The 20,574-nt window shown below is 56.5% G+C and overlaps 1 protein-coding gene across 1 annotated transcript; it reads right to left on the bottom strand.

Annotated features, from left to right (window-relative positions):
- Positions 1 to 29: 29 nt before the first annotated feature.
- Positions 30 to 19,860, bottom strand: LOC142024674 (uncharacterized). Its single transcript, XM_075016827.1, has 12 exons — positions 19,721 to 19,860; positions 18,938 to 19,005; positions 18,232 to 18,358; positions 16,803 to 16,916; positions 16,289 to 16,439; positions 14,820 to 15,990; positions 13,512 to 13,534; positions 8,203 to 8,721; positions 7,224 to 7,311; positions 6,351 to 6,477; positions 4,908 to 5,021; positions 30 to 2,413 (listed from the first exon to the last, which is right to left on the bottom strand). The coding sequence occupies exons 2-12, from the start codon at positions 18,950 to 18,952 to the stop codon at positions 753 to 755; spliced, it is 4,110 nt and encodes a 1,369-aa protein (XP_074872928.1). The 5' UTR covers positions 18,953 to 19,005; positions 19,721 to 19,860; the 3' UTR covers positions 30 to 752.
- Positions 19,861 to 20,574: the final 714 nt, after the last annotated feature.

Raw genomic sequence — 20,574 nt, forward strand, 5'->3', positions numbered from 1 at the left:
CCAGTCTCCCCCCCTGAACCCATCGCCCTGGTCCCTGAATGTTTGACACCCCCCCGCCCAGGTCCCAGCGCCCTGGGGGATTCGGGGAGGAGTTCCCAGCCCCTGGGACTCCCCCCTGCAGGGAACAGCCCCAGGTCAGTGGGGGAGCCCAGCCCGGGGGCTTGTGGAAGATGGGGGAGGGGACAGGTGTCTAGAGAGAAGGCTCAAGTGCCCTTCTCCTCATCTCCGAGGGAGGGGGATCCCAGCTGGGAAGGGAGGGGGGAAATTTTAACCAGGCCAAGGGAGCCTCTGGAAGAGTTTCTCTCCCCCTTCCCCCACCTGTGGCTCAGCACCCAGAGCTGCAACAGGGACGAGGGGCTGCTGGGGGCATCTCGTCCTAGCCTGGGGTTTGCTCCAACCAGAGGGTCCCCAACCAGCTGCTGCCAGATCCTCACCCCATCCATGGGCAGCTGGACCCCTGGGTGCCCCATGCCCCTGCGGCATGTGGGGAGAAGGGAATGGGGTTTTCACTGCAGCCAGCCCCAGTCAGGGCCCGGAGAGAATTTTCCTGCTGTGGGGAGGAGTCTCTGATGTCCACATGGCGTAGGCTCCACAGGGAGCATCTTCCACACCGAGACAAGCTCAAACATTTCTTTCCCTGTGTGGACTTGCAGATGCTGAATGCTCCAAAAAGCTTCCCCCACCTCCAAGCTCTCTCTGTTGTGTGGGTCACTGACATTGGAAGTCAAATTGAATTTTTTTCTACAGTCGAGCTACTGCTTGGGGGTCTCACCCTCGAATTTTGTAATCTCTGAGCTCTTCTGGCCGGTGTTCCCACCGTCTCTTGTGTGGATTCTCCGGTGTTTGGTCAGGTACGAGAGATGAACAAAATTCTTCCCACATTCCAGGCACTTGTACGGTTTCTCTCCCGTGTGGATTTTCAGATGTCTAGCCAGGATGGATTTCTCCGTGAAAGTTTTGCCACACTGAGTGCATCCAAAGGGTTTCTCTCCCGTGTGGGCCCTCTGGTGTTTTTTAAGGTCTGTACTGTACCGAAAACACTTCTCACATTCGGGGCATTGAAAGGGTCTCTCGCCGGTGTGGCTTTTCCGATGCCGAGTAAGGGACGAATTGTCCATAAAGCGTTTCCCACAGTCAGGGCACGGGTAAGGCCTCTCGCCCGTGTGGATTCGTTGATGTTGAAGAAGCTGGGAGTTCCGAATAAAACTTTTCCCACACTCGAGGCATTTAAAGGGTCTCTGTCTCGTATGCACCCTCTGGTGCAGCAGAAGTTCTGACCTGGAAACAAAGCCCTTCCCACACTCCGAGCACTTCTGGGGTTTGTCTCGCAAGTGAGTCTTCTCATGCAGACTAAGGCCTGATTTCACAGTGAAACTTTTCCCGCACTCCAGGCACTGATAAGGTCTTTTTCCCGTGTGAATTCGTTCATGGTTAACAAGGGAGGAATGGACGGTGAAACCTTTCCCACACTCCAGGCATTTAAAAGGTCTCTCTCCTGTGTGGATTCGTCCGTGCTTAACAAGGCCGGCGCTGTTGTAAAAACATTTCCCGCACTCCAGGCATTTGTAGGGTCTTTCTCCCGTGTGGGAGTGGCGATGTGTAATCAGCTGGGCATTCTGAGAAAAGCTTTTCCCACACTCCTGGCATTTATAGGGTCTCTCTCCTGTGTGGGTTCTCCCATGTCTCCTAAGGGATGAACTTCTAATAAAACATTTCCCACAGGTGCGGCACGTATAGGGTCTTTCTCCCCGGTGGATTCGCCCGTGTTCCAGAAGGGATGAGCTATTGGTAAAACTTTTCCCACACTCCGGGCATTCGTAGGGTTTTTCTCCCGTGTGCGTTCTGGCGTGTTTAATAAGGGACGAACTGCCCATAAAACTTTTCCCACATTGGTTGCATTGATAGTGGCGTTCGCCCACGTGGATTCGCCCATGTACAAGAAAGGCTGAGTTAGTGGCAAACCTTTTCCCACACTCCAGGCATTTATAGGGTTTCTCCCCCGTGTGCACCCGCTGGTGTATAATAAGGCAGTATTTCCTGCTGAAGCTTTTCCCACAATCTGAGCAGTCATAGGGTTTCTCTCCAGTATGCGTTCTCCTGTGGTCAAAAAGTGTGGCTTTCAAACGGAAACTCTTCCCACAGTCGAGGCACCTGTAGGGCTTCTCTACGTCGTGACTTGTCTGCTGGACTGGGCGTTCCTGGGCAGATCCTCCACCACAGGGAATGGATTCATCCCGTTTCTTCCCCGGATGTTTTTCCGGCTGCATCTCTGAACTGGGTCGATCATTTCCCTGTCCCAAGACCGGGGAAACATTCCCTTCAGCTCTTCTCAGAAACGTCTCCTGTGGTTCCACGCTCCCAGGGCCTTCCTGCAGCTGATTCTCCTCCTTGTTCTCACTCCCTGTCCTGTCACCTGCCGAGAGAGAGAGAGAGAGAGAGTCACTGTCTGTGCTGGGAGAAAAGGTCTAAAAGAGGAATAGCAGAGAGGAAAAACACAACAGAGGGACAGTCGGGGGAATGGAGAAACGGGAGCCTGCCTCCACACCCACCCAAACACTTCTAGGGAAATAAAGTCAGGGAGGAAACTCCCAAAAGCCAACAGGAGGTGGGAGGCTGAGAGTTATATTTGCCTGAAAGCTTCAACACCTGCCGGTGGCAACCCTGATCTGGGTGAGAGAAGGAAGATTCTAGGGCTTTTCTCTTCACTCACCAGATGTTTCTGCCTCCGGCTGTGGCTACACTGAAGGGTTTTTTCCTCCTGACGTTTTTCGACCTTCTAATGTCAAAAAAGGGTCGAAAAATTGCATTCACGCACCAAGGTCAGCAACCTTTCCTTGCCGAAATTTGACCTTTTGACTTCCACATAGAGGCTGAGTGCCAGTGATACTTAATAAAGCCACTTCTCGTCTAATTTACAACAACTTCATTCATGAATGAATGAAGAGACCGAGCTTTGCCAGCTAGGGCAGCGTCACCCAACCTTTTCAAGATGGCGACCCATTCTGGGAATTCAGTAAGACTTTGCGACCCAAGGCAATTCAAAACTGGTGGGAGAACGTTTTTTTTTAATAAATCCTGATTCACCCCTCCCCTGCCCCCCAGGCTTGAAGCCCCAAACTGCCCTCCCCTCCCCTAGGCTTAAACCTCTTGCAGCTCCAAACTGCCCTCCCTGACCCCAAGCTTAAACCCCTGGAAGCTGGAGAAGTGAGCAGCAGGAGCTGCAAATGGCTCCTTAAGGAGCCACATGCAGCTCAGAGCCACCCAGCCAGCCACCGTGGGAAAAACTAATGGTGCTCCACGTTTAGGTCCCGACCTATAGGTTGGGAATCCCTGATTGAGAGGGTGGTTGGTGGCATTAGCTGGTCTTTTGTTCACCCACAGGCAGCACGGCTTGGAGCAAGCGCCGGGCTGCATGGGGGAGGAGGGGCGGGGCTGAGCTCCCGCCTGGTGTGCCAATGAAAAATCGGCTCGTGTGCCGCTCTCGGCACCCGTGCCGGGAGTTGCTGACCCCTGCCCTAGTACTTCCAAAATGGAGCATTCACATGGAAAGAGCCCCATTTCGAAAAAAGAGCCGTGGATTGTGGGCCTGTATCCCGCCATGCCTGGTGCTGCAGTCCGTCGCTCCGCATTGTGGGATGCCAACAGGAAGCACAAGTCTTCCTGAGAATGAGGATCTTGTCCCATCAGCCTCTGCTCTACCTCGATTCCTCTCGCTCCCACAGTTTCTGGTTCCTTTCCACACCGTTTGAAACCGACAGAGCCAGCCCAGCTCACCAGCCTCTGCAGGCAGCAGGCATGGAGCCTTCATTCCAAATGTTCACAGCATCCCAGGGCTGGAAGGGACCTCAGGAGGTCATCAAGTCCAGCCCCCTGCTTCAAGCAGGATCAACCCCCACTAAGTCATCCCAGCCAGGACCTTGTCAAGCCGGGACTTAAAAACCTCCAGGGATGGAGATTCCACCACCTCTCTAGGCAACACATTCCAGTGCTTCACCACCCGCCTGGGGAAGTAGTTTTTCCTAATATCCCACCTACACCTCCCCCCCCATAACTTCAGACCATTGCTCCTTGTTCTGCCATCTGACACCACTGAGAACAGCCTCTCTCCATCCTCTTTAGAGCTCCCCTTCAGGAAGTTGAAGGCTGCTATGAAATCACCCCTCAGTCTTCTCTCCTGCAAACTAAACAAGCCCAAATCCCTCAGCCTCTCCTCATGGGTCTTGTGCTCCAGCCCCTCAATCTTTTTTGTCACCCTTTGCTGAACCTGCTCCAGCACATCCACCTCCTTTTTATACCGGGGGCCCAAAAACTAGACACAATATTCCAGATGTGGCCTCACCAGTGCTGAATAGGGGGGAACAGCCACTTCTCCAGATCTGCTTGAAATGCTCATCCTAATGCACCCTACTATGCCGTTAGCCTTCTTGGCTACAAGGGCACATTGTTTACTCATATCCAGCCTTTCATCCACCAGAACCCCTAAGTCCCTTTCTGGTGTACTGCTGCTGAACCAGTCGCTCCCCAGCCTATAACAGTGGTTGGGATTCTTCCACCCCCCGTGCAGGACTCTGCACTTCTCCTTGTTGAACCACATCGAATTTCTTTCGATAACTTTCCCAGCACAGCAATGGCGGATCTGGGATGCTGCACAGCAGGGGGCGTGGGCAACACTCGACGGAGCAGCCCTAACATTGAGCTTCCTGTCCACGTGGACGGGGGAGGAGGGGGCAGAGAGAGAGAGAGAGAGAGAGCGAGAGAGAGAGACACACACACACACACACACACACACACGGCTGCGTGAACAATTTCAGTTGTCTTCTTTCTGTTTCGGAAAGCACAAGCTTTTAAAATAAAAGAGCAAATGAAAACCAAAAGTCGACAAACCCTCAGGTCCCCCCACTCCTCACCTGTGCGGGGGCCTCTCGGGCTCTCCCCTTCCTCATCGGCCCGGAGATCGGACACCCACGGCTCTTCCCCTCGCTCCAGCCGGGCGATCAGCTCCGGTTTGGGAATGGGGAACCCTGCGCAGGGGGGGAATTGGGCCAAGTCAGGGCACGTGGAGTATTCCTTGCGAGGAACACTCCCTGTGTTTCATGTCACCCTCCCTGGGAGCGTGCTAACTCGGGAACGACAGAACTTAGGAAGTTGGGGAGGTGTCCAAGCCTGCAGAATGCGAAGCCCTCCCCTTGGGGGGAGCAACATGGTAACTGAGACCCCTCGGTGGCGGCAGCCACCTGAGGACAGCAGGGGAGGGGAGTTCTCATGCCCTCTCTAGCAGGTCCCAGGGAGCTGCAATTTGGGGGACTGGCTGGCGCGCACACAATCCTGGAGGTGCGCCCCCTCCCCCAGCTTGATGTGGTTCCCACCATGGTCAGGATTTGAGTTTGGTTCAATGCCCCAGAGCCCCCGGCTCACTGTGCCCCGAACCTGCAGCACCAAGACGAGACCCCTAGTGCCACATGAGCAGGTGAGCGGCGGAAGCAGGACAAATGACACAGGCGGGGCAATACCCTTGGACACCGGAGAGGTGGGGATGACTGAGCATGTCCATTAGGTTTCCAAACGCTTGTTCTGTTCAGAGCAGGGGTGGGGAACTTTTTCGGGTCAGGGGCCACCGACCCATGGACGAATCAGTCGGCGGCCCCAGCAGCGAGAAGCAAAAAAAAAAAAACCCCAAACACCTCACTGATGTGACACCGATAGTATGGGGCCAGGGCTATGGGGCCGGAGGGGGGGTGATCTGGGGCAGAGTGGGGTGCAGAAGTGGGCTGTGGTATCTGGGTGGGAGGGGGTGTAGGAGAGGGGTGGGGGTCTGGGCAGGAAGGGGGGCGTGTGGGTCTGGATGGGAGGGGGAGACGGGAGCTGTCTGGGGGCGCAGGGTCTGCGCTACACTAGTACACTTAGCTTTCCAGCACCCCCTCTCCTGGCTCCCAGGCATGGCTTCTGCTGCTCTGATTGGCCGGGACACCGGCCAATCAGAGCAATGGTAGAAAGCCTCCCGGCAGGCTCCTGCTGCTCAGCTCCAGCTGGAGGAACAGCAGCGACCAGCAGCGGGGCCTGGAGCTGCTCCCGCCCCACACAGCATGGCAGAACGGGAGGTCTGGACCCGGCCCGAGAGGCCCAGGGCCCCGCACCCTCCACCCTCAGGGTCCAGATCAAGACAAGTCGCAGGCCGGGGGTTCCCCACCCACCCCGCATCAGCGGAGCCGGAGATAAAAGTCTCTCTTGCCCCGGAGCAGTGAACTGCGCAGCCGCCTCCCTTCATCCCGCTCTCCGGGGAACACCCTGCCCAGTGTTGCACACGGGGATCCCCCGGGCTGCTAATCCCCGAGGGGCCGGGGCGCCCTTACCCAGCGAGGTCACCGCCTGGTAGTTCTCCTGCATGACGGCCCTGTAGAGGGCTCTCTGAGCGGGGCCCAGCAGCGCCCCCTGCCCCGGGGTGAAATACACAGCCACCTCCTCGAAGCTCACCGCCATCTGCAACGACCACAGGCCCCCGCTCAGCGCCGCTGCCCCGGCCCCCGGCCTGCTGTCCAGGGGGGAGGAGGCCCAGAAAGGCAGAGCCCCCCCGCCCTGCTCCGAGCACCAGCAAGGGGAGGGGGAAAGGTGAGAGCTCCTTGTCCCCCAGCACACGGCGCCGGGCAGGGGCTGCTCCTTTCCCACACGCCGCCAGCCCCAGGCTGCTCCGGGGAGCTGAGCTCTGAGCCGGGGACAGGGATCCCGACAGCTTCCCTCCGGGTTTCCCAGCAGCCTCTGGCCGGCCGGGTCCGGCTGCGGCCCGGGGAGTCCGGGCAGTTTTCCCAGCCCTGCCCGGGGGGTTTCCTGGGATAGAAATCCAGTGATGTCCCATTCCCACGCCAACCACCATGCTCAGAAAATCAGGCGACAAGCTGAACGTGTCCCAACAGGTTTCACAGACTCCTAGGCCCGGAAGGGACCTCAGGAGGTCGTTGAGTCCAGCCCCCTGCTTCAAGCAGGACCAACCCCAACTAAATCACCCCAGCCAGGGCTTTGTCAAGCCAGGACTTAAAAACCTCCAGGGATGGAGGTTCCACCACCTCTCTAGGAAACACATTCCAGTGCATCACCACCCGCCCGGGGAAGTTCTTCCTAATATCCAACCTCCACCTCTTCCCCTTTAACCTCAGAACTTTCTCACACCCTGTCCCCTCCCTGCCTCTCCACCACCCGCTTCCCACCGCAGCTGCCAGCCAGTCCCCTACCTGGGCTGGCTCCATCACGGCCATTTCCCTGCCCTGGCTCCTGGAAACGGGGCCGATCCGCAGCCAACCGAGGCCGTGATCCCTCAGCCTGTGGGGCGAGAGGGGAGGTCACAAAAGGGGCCAAGGGAGCCCCTGCCACACCCCGACTCCCCCCAGGCTCCCGCCCTGGGCTCTGCCCGGCTGGGGGAACCCCCAGTCACCTTATCACAACGCAGACCCGGCCCCTCACCCCTGGCACACCTGCCCCCCACTCTGGGACAGCGTCAGCAAAGGAGCCCCCTGATATCGGCCCCCAGGGCAGAGTGTCCCCCCAGCAGCGCCGGGGACTCGGCCCAGGCAGGACGTAGCTTCTCCTGCCAGGTGCTCCCCTCGTTCCCAGCAGTCAGGCTGCCCCGGGGGGGACGGGAACGGAGCCAGGCCGGGCTGGGAGCTGGGAACCCCCCGCCCCACCTCTGGCTCCTGCGGCCCCTTTGCCTCGGCCACGAGAACGGGGGCCCGGCCCGTTCCCAGGGGCGCTTGTTCTCCGGGGGGGGGGCCGGGCTGGGTCACCGAGAGCAGCCGCTCTGGGACCCCCCGACACACAGGGAGCCCCACCCTGACCACCCCACGGGCAGGTCCCCGCCCGGCCCTGGGGCTCCCCCCTCCCCTGCACTCCGGGGCTGGCGGGGGGAGCGAAACCGGGGCTGCCCTGGGGATCTAGTTCCTGCTGTTACCGAGTCCCCCCGGGCTGGGTGCGGAGGGGGGGTATTGTGGGGCGCCCCCAGGCACCCCCCCTCCACTCCCTTCCCCTGCCCCCGGCCCCGCCCACTGCCCGTCCCCCCATCACCTGCCCCCGGGCGCCTCCCCACGTGTCGGGCCCGGCGGCATCGGCCCTCCGCGGGGAGCAGCCCGGGGCCGAACCCTCCCCCTGCAGCCCGCCCGCCCGGGGGCACCGGGCACCGCTCCCGGGGCTGGGCCGGGCCGGGCCGGGGGCTCTTACCTTCCCCCCGAGCGCTGCCCGCCCTGGGCCAGGGGCAGGGGCTGGGGCTGGGCCCTGGCCAGGCTGGGGGCGCTGCCCGCCCGCCCGGGGAGCGGCTCCCGGGGAGCAGCGGGACTGGCCCGGCTGCGGCTGCGGCTGGAGGTTCCCCTCTCCCGGCTGCAGCCAGGGCTCCGGGGCCCCGCAGCAGCCCCCGCCCGGGAGGGAGGGAGCCGGGGAGCAGAGGCCCCGCAGCGGCTGCCGCTCGCTTCCTGCGGCCGGCCGGGGGCAGCCAGCGATCGCTTCCCCGCGCGGCTCCGGCCGCCCCTGGGTCCTAGCGAGGGACTCACCCTCCTCTGGGCGGGCAGCGCCGCGCCGGGGCCGGGGGGAGCTGCAGTTTGCGGTGACTTTCCAGCCGCGGGGGGGAAGAAGGGGGGAAGGTTCGGCCCCGCGCGGGGGGCTCGGGGCGCGGAGGGAGAGAGCAGACGGGCGGGTTGGGAGCCGCCTTCCCCCGCCTGCAGGGGGGCAGTGACGAGGCTGCCCCTAGCGGAGGCCGAGGGCAGAACAAGGGGCCGTGGTCTCCAGTGCCGGAGGGAGCAGCCGAGGTTGGATATTCCTGTCGGGAGATGCCCACGCCTCACAGGACGGGAGGGGATCCCCCGGAGGTCATCCAGGCCAGGTCCCTGCCCTCTCGGCAGGACCAGGCACCGTCCTTTTTTGACCCCCTCTCTTCTATTTGCCCCAGATCCCTAGTTGGGCCCCTCCAGGGCCGAGCTCACGCCCTGGGGTTTAAGCAGGTCAACTCTCAAACTACTGAACTATTTGGGAAAACTACTTCACCAGGCGGGTGGTGAGACCCTGGAACATGCTGCCTAGAGAGGTGGTGGATTCTCCATCCCTGGAGGTTTTTAAGTCCCGGCTTGACCAAGCCCTGGCTGGGGTGATTTACTTGGGGCTGGTCCTGCTTTGGGCAGGGGGCTGGACTCGATGGCCTCCTGAGCTCCCTTCCAGCCCTAGGATTCTATCATTGGGTATTACGGTCAGGGGGAAGGGCTGGCATGGGGTGGCAGCAGGGTCTGGGCGCCCCCCACACAGTGGTGGGAGGCTGGGAAAAGTGGGGTGCAAGAATGCTATTGTGGGAACACCCCACCTGTGAGATCAAACAGAAGGGTCTGAGTCCTGGCTCCCACATGGTTCTCGCCCAGAGGTAGAGGCCCATTGAGTAGGGATTCCAAGGTGGGATCTGGGTGGGGATGAGCCATGTGTCCCTCCCTGCCCCTTCCAGGGAACCAAATCTTAATTTCAGAATCTGGAGAACCACTTTCCTTCTGCACAGGTCAAACCTGCGTTACCCAGCGCTGCTGCATGGTTTGGCTGTGTTCCTGAGAAAATTTTAAGCATCATCCTTGTAAAAGAAAGAGGAAAACGAGACAAAACCTAACTCAGTGCTTCCTCTTTAGACGAGAATGTGAGTCAACCGTGTGATGCTGTTGCAGACAAAAGCCAGCATGAGCGTGGGCTGTATTGACAGGATTGTGGTGAGCAAGACACCAGAAACCATTCTTCTGCTTTACTCATTGCTGATTAGGCCTCAGTTGGAGCATTGTGTCCAGTTCTGGGTACATTTCAAGAAAGATGTGGAGAAATTGGAGAAGGTCCAGAGAAGAGCAACAGGAATGATGAAGGATCTAGAGAACATGAGTGATGTGGGAAAACTGAAAGAACTGGGCTTGTTTAGTTTAGGAAAAATAAGGCTGAGAGGGGGCATGATAGCAGTTTTCAAGTACCTAAAAAGTTTTAAGGAGGGAGAAAAATTGTTCTCCTTGGCCTTTGATGATAGAACAAGAAGTAGAGGGCTTAAACTGCAGCAAGGGAGGTTTAGGTTGGACATTAGGAAAAAGTCCTTAACTGTCAGGGTGGTCAAACACTGGAATAAATTGCCTGGGGAGGTTGTGGAATCTCCATCTCTGGAGATATTTAAGAACAGGTTAGATAAATGTCTATCAGGGATGGTTTAGACAGTACTTGGTCCTGCCATGAGGGCAGGGGCTGGACTCAATGACCTCTCAAGGTCCCTTCCAGTTCTAGTGTTCTATGGTTCTATGTTCTGGATTGGGCGGGGGAAAATCCAGGGGTCACTTTACCAATACAGGCTGGCTGGGATTTGTTGACCTGAACATACGGGGGCTAGTTTGTTAGGGCTCATCAGTGACCTCATTACAGGAATTCCTCTTTGTGCCCAACTCAGGCTCCTCTGGGGTTACAGAAGACAGTTTTCTTTCAGCAAAAGACTCTTGGGGTGCATAGCCAGGGCCCTCATACAAAGGACAATACCATTGTGTTTTGAGACTTTTATCTAGACAAACGAACAAGCAAGCAAAGCTACAAGGCAGAGTCACAAATAAGCAACACAGTTCAGAAGCCCCTCCTGCCATCCGCGGCGGAAGGCAGAGGACCGATCTTCTCTCTCGGGCCTGCACCATCAATTGGATGGCCTAGGCTGAGGTCAGGACAGGATGATGAGGCCTCAGCTATCAAGCCGAGCTGTTACGTTCTTTCTAGGAAGCTATAAAGCAGGGGTCTCAAACTCACGGCCTGTGGGGCGTTTCCAGCTAGAGCATTTTTGCAACCCAGCATGGAAATCTCTGTGGTCCAGGATGTGTGTGTCCATCATGATCCCGCAAACCCTAAACCACGCCCCCCGTATCCCTTCCTCCAAAGGACACAGTCATGGGTATTACAGGCAAGGGGATGGGCCGGCATGGGGTGGCAGCAGAATCTGGGGCACCCCCACAGTGGTGGGAGGCTGGGAAAAGTGGATGGCAAAAATAATCCGGCTATAAATGGCCCCTGCGCTGAGTGAAACCCCCGCTGTAAAGACTAGCCAAGGTAAATCCTGCTTCATGGTTCTCTGCCCTGTTACAGGGCCCTGGCAGTGGCATGAATATTCATATCCCTTTGCCCAACATGCCAGGCCCAAACCTTATTTCCTCACCCAGATAAAGCTTTTGGGATGCTTAATTCTATGGGCTGATGAACTCTGGTGTATTGCGACACCCATTCGTACGTGTTAATGGAGATTTTCTTGTCCCTGCAGCTGCTCCCTTTGAGGTTCCTCACAACTTCCGGGCTCTGCAGGGTTCCCTGTGGTCACCGCTCTGCTCCAAACTTCAAGGGAACGTCTTTGCTTCCTCATTGGAGTCTGTTCAGTTCTCCCAGGGACACAGGTGCAGCCCAGATGTGTATCTCTGCCAAGGGTTGCAAACCCTCCTTCTAACTGACTCCAGCTAAGCTCCCTATGAGGAGAGGCTGGGGGATTCGGGCTGATTTAGTTTGCAGAAGAGAAGACTGAGGGGTGATTTAACAGCAGCCTTCAACTTCCTGAAAGGGAGCTCTAAAGAGGATGGACAGAGGCTGTTCTCAGTGGTGACAGATGGCAGAATGAGGAGCAATGGTCTGAAGTTACAGTTGGGGAAGAGGAGGTTGGATATTAGGAAAAACGATTTCCCCAGGTGGGTGGTGAAGCATTGGAATGTGTTGCCTAGAGAGGTGGCGGAATCTCCATCCCTAGAGGTTTTTAAGTCCTGGCTGGACAAGGTCCTGGCTGGGATGACTTAGTAGGGGTTGATCCTGCTTGAACCAGGGGGCTGGACTTGATGACCTCCTGAGGTCCCTTCCAGCCCTGGGATCCTATGACTCCCCCTGACAGGAGAAAGGCCTCCAGGCTCCTCTGCATTCCAGCCAACTCTTCCATTTTCCCATCTGAAGCGGGTTCCAACAACAACCGCTCAGAGCTAATAAATCTGTTAATCTCCAAGGTGCCACAGGACAACTTGTGACTCCAAAAGTTACAGACTAACACGGCTCCCATCAGAGAGTATTCTGAGTGAGGTATATTAGCATCTGGTAAACTCCTGGAAGGGAGCAATAAAATATAGGGAGATGTACCTTAGTTCATCAACCTGGAAGGGACCTTGAGAGGTCATCAAGTCCAGTACCTGGCACTCATAGCAGGCCCTATCATCAGCACTCACAGATTTTTTTCCCCTCCTAACCATATTTGCCCCAGACCTGTAAATAACCTCCTCCAGGCTTGAGCTCACAACCCTTGGTTTACAAGGCCAATGGGGGAACCCCTGGGCTATCCATCCCAGTCCAGTAGCACCTTAAAGGATAAGAATATAATTTATTAGGTGATGGGCTTTTGTGGGACAGACCCACTTCTTCAGATCTGGCTAATCCAGTGTCTCTAGATCTGAAGAAGCAGGTCTGTCCCACAAAAGCCCATCACCTAATAAATTATACAGACTAACACTGCTACCTCTCTGAGACAATAAAACCAACCATATCAGTGAAAAATCCATTCTAGAGCAGTCGTTTTTTAAACTATGTTCCGCTGAACACTGGTGTTATAACTCACAGGTGTGCCACGAGTATCTGGCACTTTTTTGATATCCTACAATGATGGTATATATTTCCTGTTACAGTAAACTCATCTCCAGCAGCCCCAGGACTGGGAGATTGCCGGATATTCAAATATGCTGGATACTAGAGAGGTATGGCCAGCAACGCATAACACTAAAGAAAAACAAGATTAGATATCAAGAAACAAACCAAAACGGATGCAGGGTACTTTATTTACCAACAGCAGTCGTCTTGTACTCTGTAAACTTAGATGCCGACCCCTCGATTTCTGATCGTAATTCGTTCGATCAAGTGTTCGTAAAGTGAAAATTCATCAGTCGAGAATGGAGCTGCCAGCAGAGGACTGACTGTGCGGTGGATGCTCAGACAAAGGTTGGTTTTTCCCTGCAGTGAAAATAGTAGTTTGTACATTGAAAAACAGGTATAAATTGACATGGGTCGTTGTAGTGAAAAATTCGTAAATTGGCCGTTCGTAAATCGAGGGGTAGGTGTAATGTACTTGCTGTATTTATTTGTATTTACTTTCACTGTACTCATGGAAAACGTCATTTAAATTTACTTATGGTTAAAATGCCGGTTATTTGAGAGCTCTGGATCATAGCATGCTGGAGATGAAAGAGTTTACTGTATTAAAACCAGATGCAATGTTACTTCTTCATTGTTATGATACCCGATTAAATGACTTCACTTTGGTTTTGCTGGATATGTTGCTGTTTGGGTTTTTTTTGGTCTGACAACAATTATTTTTGGAAGAAAATTTTCATAGGTGTTCTACATAAAAAATATAGTTGCCTGGGCATTCTGTGGTTTCCAAAAGTTTAAGAAACACCTCTCTAGGCAATGGAGGAAGCTAGCAATGTAACCTGATGGGCTACAGGGCTCTGCTCAAACCGTGCTTTGAGACTCACCTTTCTTCTCCCACCCTCAGGGCCTGATGGAGGATACAAGTAATCAAAGCCCGGACACTGAGTTCCATGAGAAACATGAAAAGGGAGAGGTAGAAGGGGAACAACCGAAACTCCTCAGGTAGGCCAGGGCTGCTCTGTCTGACAGGTGTGTGAGGTTGAAGGGTCCAGGAGACTCACCCCCATCCCCCTCACAGAATCCAACACACCCCATTTTTCCCTGCTAACACTCTGAAATAATCCATTGGACACCGGTTTGTACAGGAGGAACAGAACAAACCGGCTGTGTCTACACATGCGTTCCTCTTTCGAAAGAGGCATGCAAATGAGGGAAATAAAAATGCAAATGAGGTTCAAAGGTACATATGTGGTGCCTCATTTGCATATTCCCCTTTCAAAAGAAAAACAGCCGCATAGATGTGGCTTTTTGGAACATAAACCCCATCTTCGACATAACCCTTCTTCCTGTTTTGTTTCAGCGTTCAACAATGGGGTTTCCTTTCGAAAGAGCCGCGTCCACACTGCTTCTCTTCTTTCAAAAGAAGCTCTTTCGAAAGGAGACTTAGCAAAGGAGGTGCCAGATATGTAAATCTGCACCTCATTTGCATTTTCAATTGCCCTCATTTGCATGCCTCTTTCATGCACGCATAGACACGGCCACGCTAAAATGCTTCTCAGCATAACCTGGAGGGGCAGGGAAAAGAAATGAGGGGAACTCCAGCCAGGCTGAGGGAGCCTCTGGAGGAGTTTCTCTTTTCCTCTTCCCCCAGCTGTGGCCCAGCTCAGCAGCCAGGGCCGCAGCAGGGAGGAGGGGCTGATGGGGGCATCTTCTCCTGGGCCTGGGGTTTGCTCAGACCACACAAAGCCAGCGAGTCCCTGAACAACTACTGCTGGGTTCTCACCCCAGCCAAGGGCAGCTGGGTCCCTTGGATCCCCGTGCCCCTGGGGCATGTGGGGATGAGGTAGTCACCACAGCCCACCCTCGCCAGGGCCCTGAGAGAATCTTCCTGCTGTGGGGAGGAGTCTCTGATGTCCCATGGCGTCAGCTCCACGCGGAGCCTTTTCAACATGGAGAACATCTCAGAGGTTTGTTCCCTGTGTGGATTTGCAGATTTCTGATACTCCCAGAGCACCTCATGAACCTTCCTCCACGTTCAAGGTCTCTCCATTGCGCGGATGGCTATTGTGTGAAGTCAAATTGAACCTCTTCCGGCAGTCAGGTTACTCCCACGATCTTTCACCTGTGTGGATTCTCCCATAATTGGTGAGCGCTCAGCTCCTCCTGAAGCCTTCCCAAGGCATTTAGAAGACCTCCGTCTTGTGAACGCTTCCATGTTGACTAAGGGATGAGCGCTGGGCCGAAGTTTTCCTGCAGTCCGAACTCTTATGGGTTTTCTCATGCGCCCGAAGTTTTGATTTCACCCGGAACGCCTTCCCGCAGTCCAAGCACCCATGCGGCTTCTCCCCCGTGTGGATTCTCTCATGCGCCCGAAGCTTCGAGTTCACTCGGAAAGTCTTCCCGCAGGCCGAGCATTCGTAGGGCTTTTCTCCCGTGTGGATTCGCTCGTGTGCCCGAAGCTTTGAGCTCACCCGGAAGGCTTTCCCGCACTCCGAACACCGGTAGGGTTTTTCTCCCGTGTGGATTCTCCTGTGATTCGTCAGGACGGACCTGGCGATAAAGCCTTTCCCGCACTCCGGGCATTGATAAGGTCTCTCTCCTGTGTGCGTCCGCTGATGCTGAAAAAGTCCTGAGCTCTGACTAAACCCTTTCCCGCACTCCTGGCATTTATGGGGCTTCTCTCCTGTGTGAGTTCGCTGATGGATAACTAGTGCTGCCGTCTGACGAAAACTTTTCCCACACTCAAGGCACTGGTAAGGTTTTTCTCCCGTGTGCGTTCGCTGATGTCTAAACAACCCAGAGCTCTTACTAAAACTTTTCCCGCACTCCTGGCATCGATAGGGGGCCTCTCCAGTGTGGGTTCGCTGGTGCGCCATTAACCTCACCCTGTGGCTAAAACTCTTCCCGCACTCCAGGCATTTAAACGATCCCTCCCCCGTGTGCGTTTGCTGGTGTGTGAAAAGGGCAGAGCTGTTGGTAAAGGCTTTCCCGCACTCCTGGCATTTATAGGGTCTCTCTCCTGTGTGGGTTCGCTGATGGACAATGAGCGCCGCGCTCTGACGAAAACACTTCCCGCACGCCAGGCACTTATAAGGTCTCTCGCCTGTGTGAATTCGCTGATGGGTAAAAAGCGTCGAGCTCTTGCCGAAAGCTTTCCCGCACTCCTGGCATTTGTAGGGTCTCTCTCCAGCATGAGTTTCCTGATGCGTAAGAAGGGCGGGGCGCTCATTAAAACTGTTCCCACACTCGAGGCATTGATAAGGTCTCTCTTCGAGCTGATGTTTCTCTTCACTGCGACTTGTCTGTTCCACCAAGGCTTCCTTGTGTCCTCCGACACCTTGAATGGATTCATCCAGCTTCTTCCTGGGATAAAAAAATCATAATAAAATATCTAAAGATATACATATCTCAAAGAGCCGGAAGGGACCTTGAGAGGTCATTGAGTCCCGTTTTGTGCCTTTTTGGCAGGACCAAGCACCACCCCTGTGAGTTTTTTTTTTCCCTAATCTATTTGCCCCAGACCCTAAATGGTCCCTTCAAGGGCTGAACTCACAATCCTGGGTTTACAAGGCTAATGCCTTAATCACTGAGCTATTCTCTCCCTCCTGAAAGAATGCTGCCCACGCCTAGCAGAGGATGGTTTCTCAGCTGCATCTCTGACCTGGCCAGATCTCCCCAGGCAGTTCCCTGTTCCAAGCCCTGAGACACATTCTCATCAGCTCTTCTGATCACCGTCTCCCATGGTTCCACTTTGCCAGGGCCTTCCTCCGGCTGACTCTCCTCCTTGATATCACTGACTCTGATGTTACCTGCTGGGGGAGAATCCAGACAGGAGTCACTGCCTGATCAGAGACGAAAGAAATGAAAGAGGAATAGGAAAGAGGGGGAAAAAAAACACCCAAAACAAAACAAGAACTGTTGGGGAGATGGAGATTTTAGATCTGACTCCACATCCCACCCCAACGCTCCATCAGGGAGGAATTCCCAACAGTTAATAGGACGCACAGGAAGACATGACTGATATTTGCCTTCATCCTTTGCCACCTGCTGCCTGACGCTCTGACCTGGGTGAGATGGAGCAGAACTGGGGGGCCCTCGTTCCTAGGAAGATTTTGGGAGTCTCCGCTTCTTTTATCCCTTGACCGATATTGCCCCTGGTTTTCTGGACGCCTCACCTCTGTGGGTTCCTCTTGAGCTCTCCCTCTGTTCTGCCCCCTGGAGATCCAGGACCCACGGCTCCTCCCCTCGTTCCAGCTGGGAGATCAGCTCCGGTTTGCGGATGGGAAATCCTGCTGAGAGGGTCAGATCAGACCAGGTCAGCTCACATGAAATCTTGGGTGGGTCTCTGTCACAAGGAATACCTGGAGTTTAACCTGCCCTATGGGGTGTTGTGATAATTTAGACTCCAGGGAGAAGCAGGCATCTGTTGACAAAGATGTCTTTTACACCTTCACCAGGAGGCCATGTCTACACTCCAAGGCCGTTTCTACACATGCCACTTTCTTTGAAATAAACAGCCCAAAATATGCTACTGAGGTGCGGATGCAAATTCCCCATGCCTCATTAGCATAAGGTCACGTGATTTGGAGTCCAGAAGAAAGCGCCATTTAGAAGCGCAGCCCGGGGAGGGCGGGGGGGGTCCTTTCGGGAGGAAGTCCTTCTTCCGGAGGCCCCTTCTTCCCAAAAATTTCCAAGGGGCCACGCTTCTAAATGGCGTTTTCTTCCGAACTCCAAATCACGCGACCTTATGCTAATGAGGCATGGGGAATTTGCATCCATGTCTCATTAGTATATTTCAGGCCGTTTATTAGCATGCCAAAAGTGGCATGTGTAGAAACGGCCCAAGAGTAGGTCAAATTTATTAAGGCTGATTTTCTATCATCTGATCTTGTAAAGTCAAAGCTGCATGTCCTCCATCAGGCACAAAAGTTCGACAGCAATACATTAGGGGTAGTTATCTGAGTTCCTGCTGCTCTTTCACACTCTGGGTTAGGCTCCCAATGCCTGATGGGACAAAACAGTGCAGTGGATGGTTCTGGGTACATATCATCGGCATCCCATAATGCCCTCATCTCCCGCTTCCCATCCTGCTTGAAAGCAACGGCAAAACAATCTTATCACACCTTTTTATCCCTGGTCATCCATGCAGAGGTCATAGTGGGGCAAGCCCAGACTCTGTTCAGCTGCAAAGTACTACGGTAATCATTGCAAACAACCTTGCGTCTTTTGCAGCTGGCATAGCTAAAATTGCGTATCTGCACTCAACTTGTATGTCTTGTATAGACATCGCCTAAGACTCCTCCCAATGACTGGAGCGAATCCCAGAAAGGAAGATGAATTTGTGGAGCAGAAACAACATGGGTAGGTTGATATTCTGCATCTGGACCCTGGAAAGCCAGAGAGACGGGGATGACTGGGCATGTCCGTTCGGTTTCCGACTCCCCGGTCGCCTTGGAGGGACTGTGGAGGTGAAAGTGTCCCTTACACTTGCACTGTGGATTATGTGACCCTCCCCACTAATCCAACTGACCAAGGAAGAATTTAACCATCTGAGAAATGCAGACCCCGCCGCTTGTAGTCCCCGAGGGGCCGGGGCGCCCTTACCCAGCGAGGTCACCGCCTGGTAGTTCTCCTGCATGACGGCCCTGTAGAGGGCTCTCTGAGCGGGGCCCAGCAGCGCCCCCTGCCCCGGGGTGAAATACACAGCCACCTCCTCGAAGCTCACCGCCATCTGCAACGACCACAGGCCCCCGCTCAGCGCCGCTGCCCCGGCCCCCGGCCTGCTGTCCAGGGGGGAGGAGGCCCAGAAAGGCAGAGCCCCCCCGCCCTGCTCCGAGCACCAGGAGGGGGAGGGGGAAGGGGAAGGTGAGAGCTCCTTGTCCCCCAGCACACGGCGCCGGGCAGGGGCTGCTCCTTCCCCACACGCCGCCAGCCCCAGGCTGCTCCGGGGAGCAGAGCTCTGAGCCGGGGACAGGGATCCCGACAGCTTCCCTCCGGGTTTCCCAGCAGCCTCTGTCCGACGGGGTCCGGCTGCAGCCCGGGGAGTCCGGGCAGTTTTCCCAGCCCTGCCGGGGGCATGTCTGGGGGTCAGAAATGGGGGAATGTTCCCTTCACCCCCATCACCAGGATTTGGGGAAAAGGGGGGGAGTGGAAGGGGCATAGCCTGGAAGGAAGGGGGGTGTCCAGAACCCTGCATGCCCCCCACCCTGGACTGCCCTGTCTATCCCCTCCCTGCCTCATCCTGCATCTTTCCATCCTGCCGCATCCCGTCTACAAGGGCCCCCCCAGCAGCTGCCTGAGAATCCCCTACCTGAGCGGGCTCCATCCCTGCTGCAGGATGGGACTGTGGGGATCCAAGCGTGGCCGTGATCCCTCAGCCTGCGGGGGCAAGAGGAAGATGGGGGAGGTTGCAGAAGGGGCCACGTGAGTCCCTGCCACGCCCTGACTCCCCCCAGGCTCCCGCCCTGCAGACAGACGCACTGGGCTCTGCCCGGCCGGGGGGACCCCCGGTCCCTCTGTCACTGCACAGACCCGGCCCCTTCCCCCGGAAATGCCCCCGCCGGGGCAGAGCCTCTAAGCCAAAAAGCAGCAGCAACGGAGCCACTTTAGGGACCCCCCCACATCCTCCAACCTCGGCCCAGACCTGCCAACCAGGGAGGGCAAAGGGGGGCAGCTGCCTTCCCGTAAGGCCTGGGGCTGCTATTTTGGGGTGCTGGGGGGGGCGCCAGAGGATGTCGCTCCCGTCTTCTCTCCCTCCCTCCCTCCCACCCCGCCCCTTATCTCCCCCTCCCACAGCCTCCCCGCCCCATACACCCCCTTTCCCTCCCAAGGACCCCCCCCCACGCACAGACCGTCCTCTGCTGCAGCCCCCCCGTCCCATAAGCCCGCCCTGAGCGCCCCGCGCCCGCCTGGTCCCCGTCAACCCCCGTTATCTGCCCCCCAGACACCCCCGCCCCCAAGGTCGGGATCTTCCCTCCCTCGGGGCGGGGATCGCAGCCAGCTCGGCGGGGAGCAGCCCGGGGCCGGACCCTCCCCCTGCAGCCCGCCCGGGGGCACCGGGCACCGCTCCCGGGGCCGGGCCGGGGGCTCTTACCTTCCCCCCGAGCGCTGCCCGCCCTGGGCCAGGGGCAGGGGCAGGGGCAGGGGCTGGGCCGGGCAGGGCCCTGGCCAGGCTGGGGGCGCTGCCCGCCCGGGGAGCGGCTCCCGGGGAGCAGCGGGACTGGCCCGGCTGCAGCTGGAGCTGGAGATTCCCCTCTCCCGGCTGCAGCCCCCGCCCGCCCGGGAGGGAGGGAGCCGGGGAGCAGAGGCCCCGCAGCGGCTGCCGCTCGCTTCCTGCGGCCGGCCGGGGGCAGCCAGCGATCGCTTCCCCCCGCGGCTCCGGCCGCCCCTGGGTCCTAGCGGGGAACTCACCCTCCTCTGGGCGGGCAGCGCCGCCTCCCCCCCAGGCCTGGGCCCTGAACGCTGCTCCCAGCCCAGCTCCCTGGGCCGCCGCTCTCTGCTCTCCCCAGGGCAGGGGCCCGACAGCCCGGGGCTTGGCCGCCGCCTGCGGCTCTTGAAGGGCTTTTCGGCGGCTCCTGCCACAACAACTGCAAAATTAAAAAAAAACAAACCAACCCCCAAACCCAAACAAACTCCTGATTATTGGCGCTAGACACTGAAAATCCAAAAGCCCCAAAGGGACAAGGGGTATCTGCAGCAGCAGAGTTGTCTGTCCCAGCAAAGCTCATCGCTGAATAAATCATTTCGTTAGTCTTTCGAGTGCTGCATTTCTGCTGCTTTGCTGGACGCTGAGCTGGAGATCAGATTCCTTGGGTGCCAGAAGCGCCCAGTGGTCAGCAAAAAGGGCTTCAAGGAGGAGCCTCTTGGTTTTAGCGTTCAGACGACGAAGGTCGAAAGGTGACCCATCGAGTCTGTATTTTATGTAGACTCCATGGTCCAGGGCCCTAA

The sequence above is a fragment of the Carettochelys insculpta genome, chromosome 22, assembly GCF_033958435.1.
Source record: "Carettochelys insculpta isolate YL-2023 chromosome 22, ASM3395843v1, whole genome shotgun sequence".
In the NCBI taxonomy this organism is placed as follows: Eukaryota; Metazoa; Chordata; order Testudines; family Carettochelyidae; genus Carettochelys; species Carettochelys insculpta.

What these genes read in the sequence shown, in the direction of transcription:
- LOC142024674 (XM_075016827.1), bottom strand. An exon ending in CTGAGGGTGGGAGAAGAAAG is followed by an intron (nt 8,722 to 13,511) that starts GTGAGTCTCAAA and finishes GGCCTCCGCTAG; the next exon opens with GGGCAGCCTCGTCACTGCCC. An exon ending in CCCGAGAGGCCCCCGCACAG is followed by an intron (nt 2,414 to 4,907) that starts GTGAGGAGTGGG and finishes CTCTCTCGGCAG; the next exon opens with GTGACAGGACAGGGAGTGAG.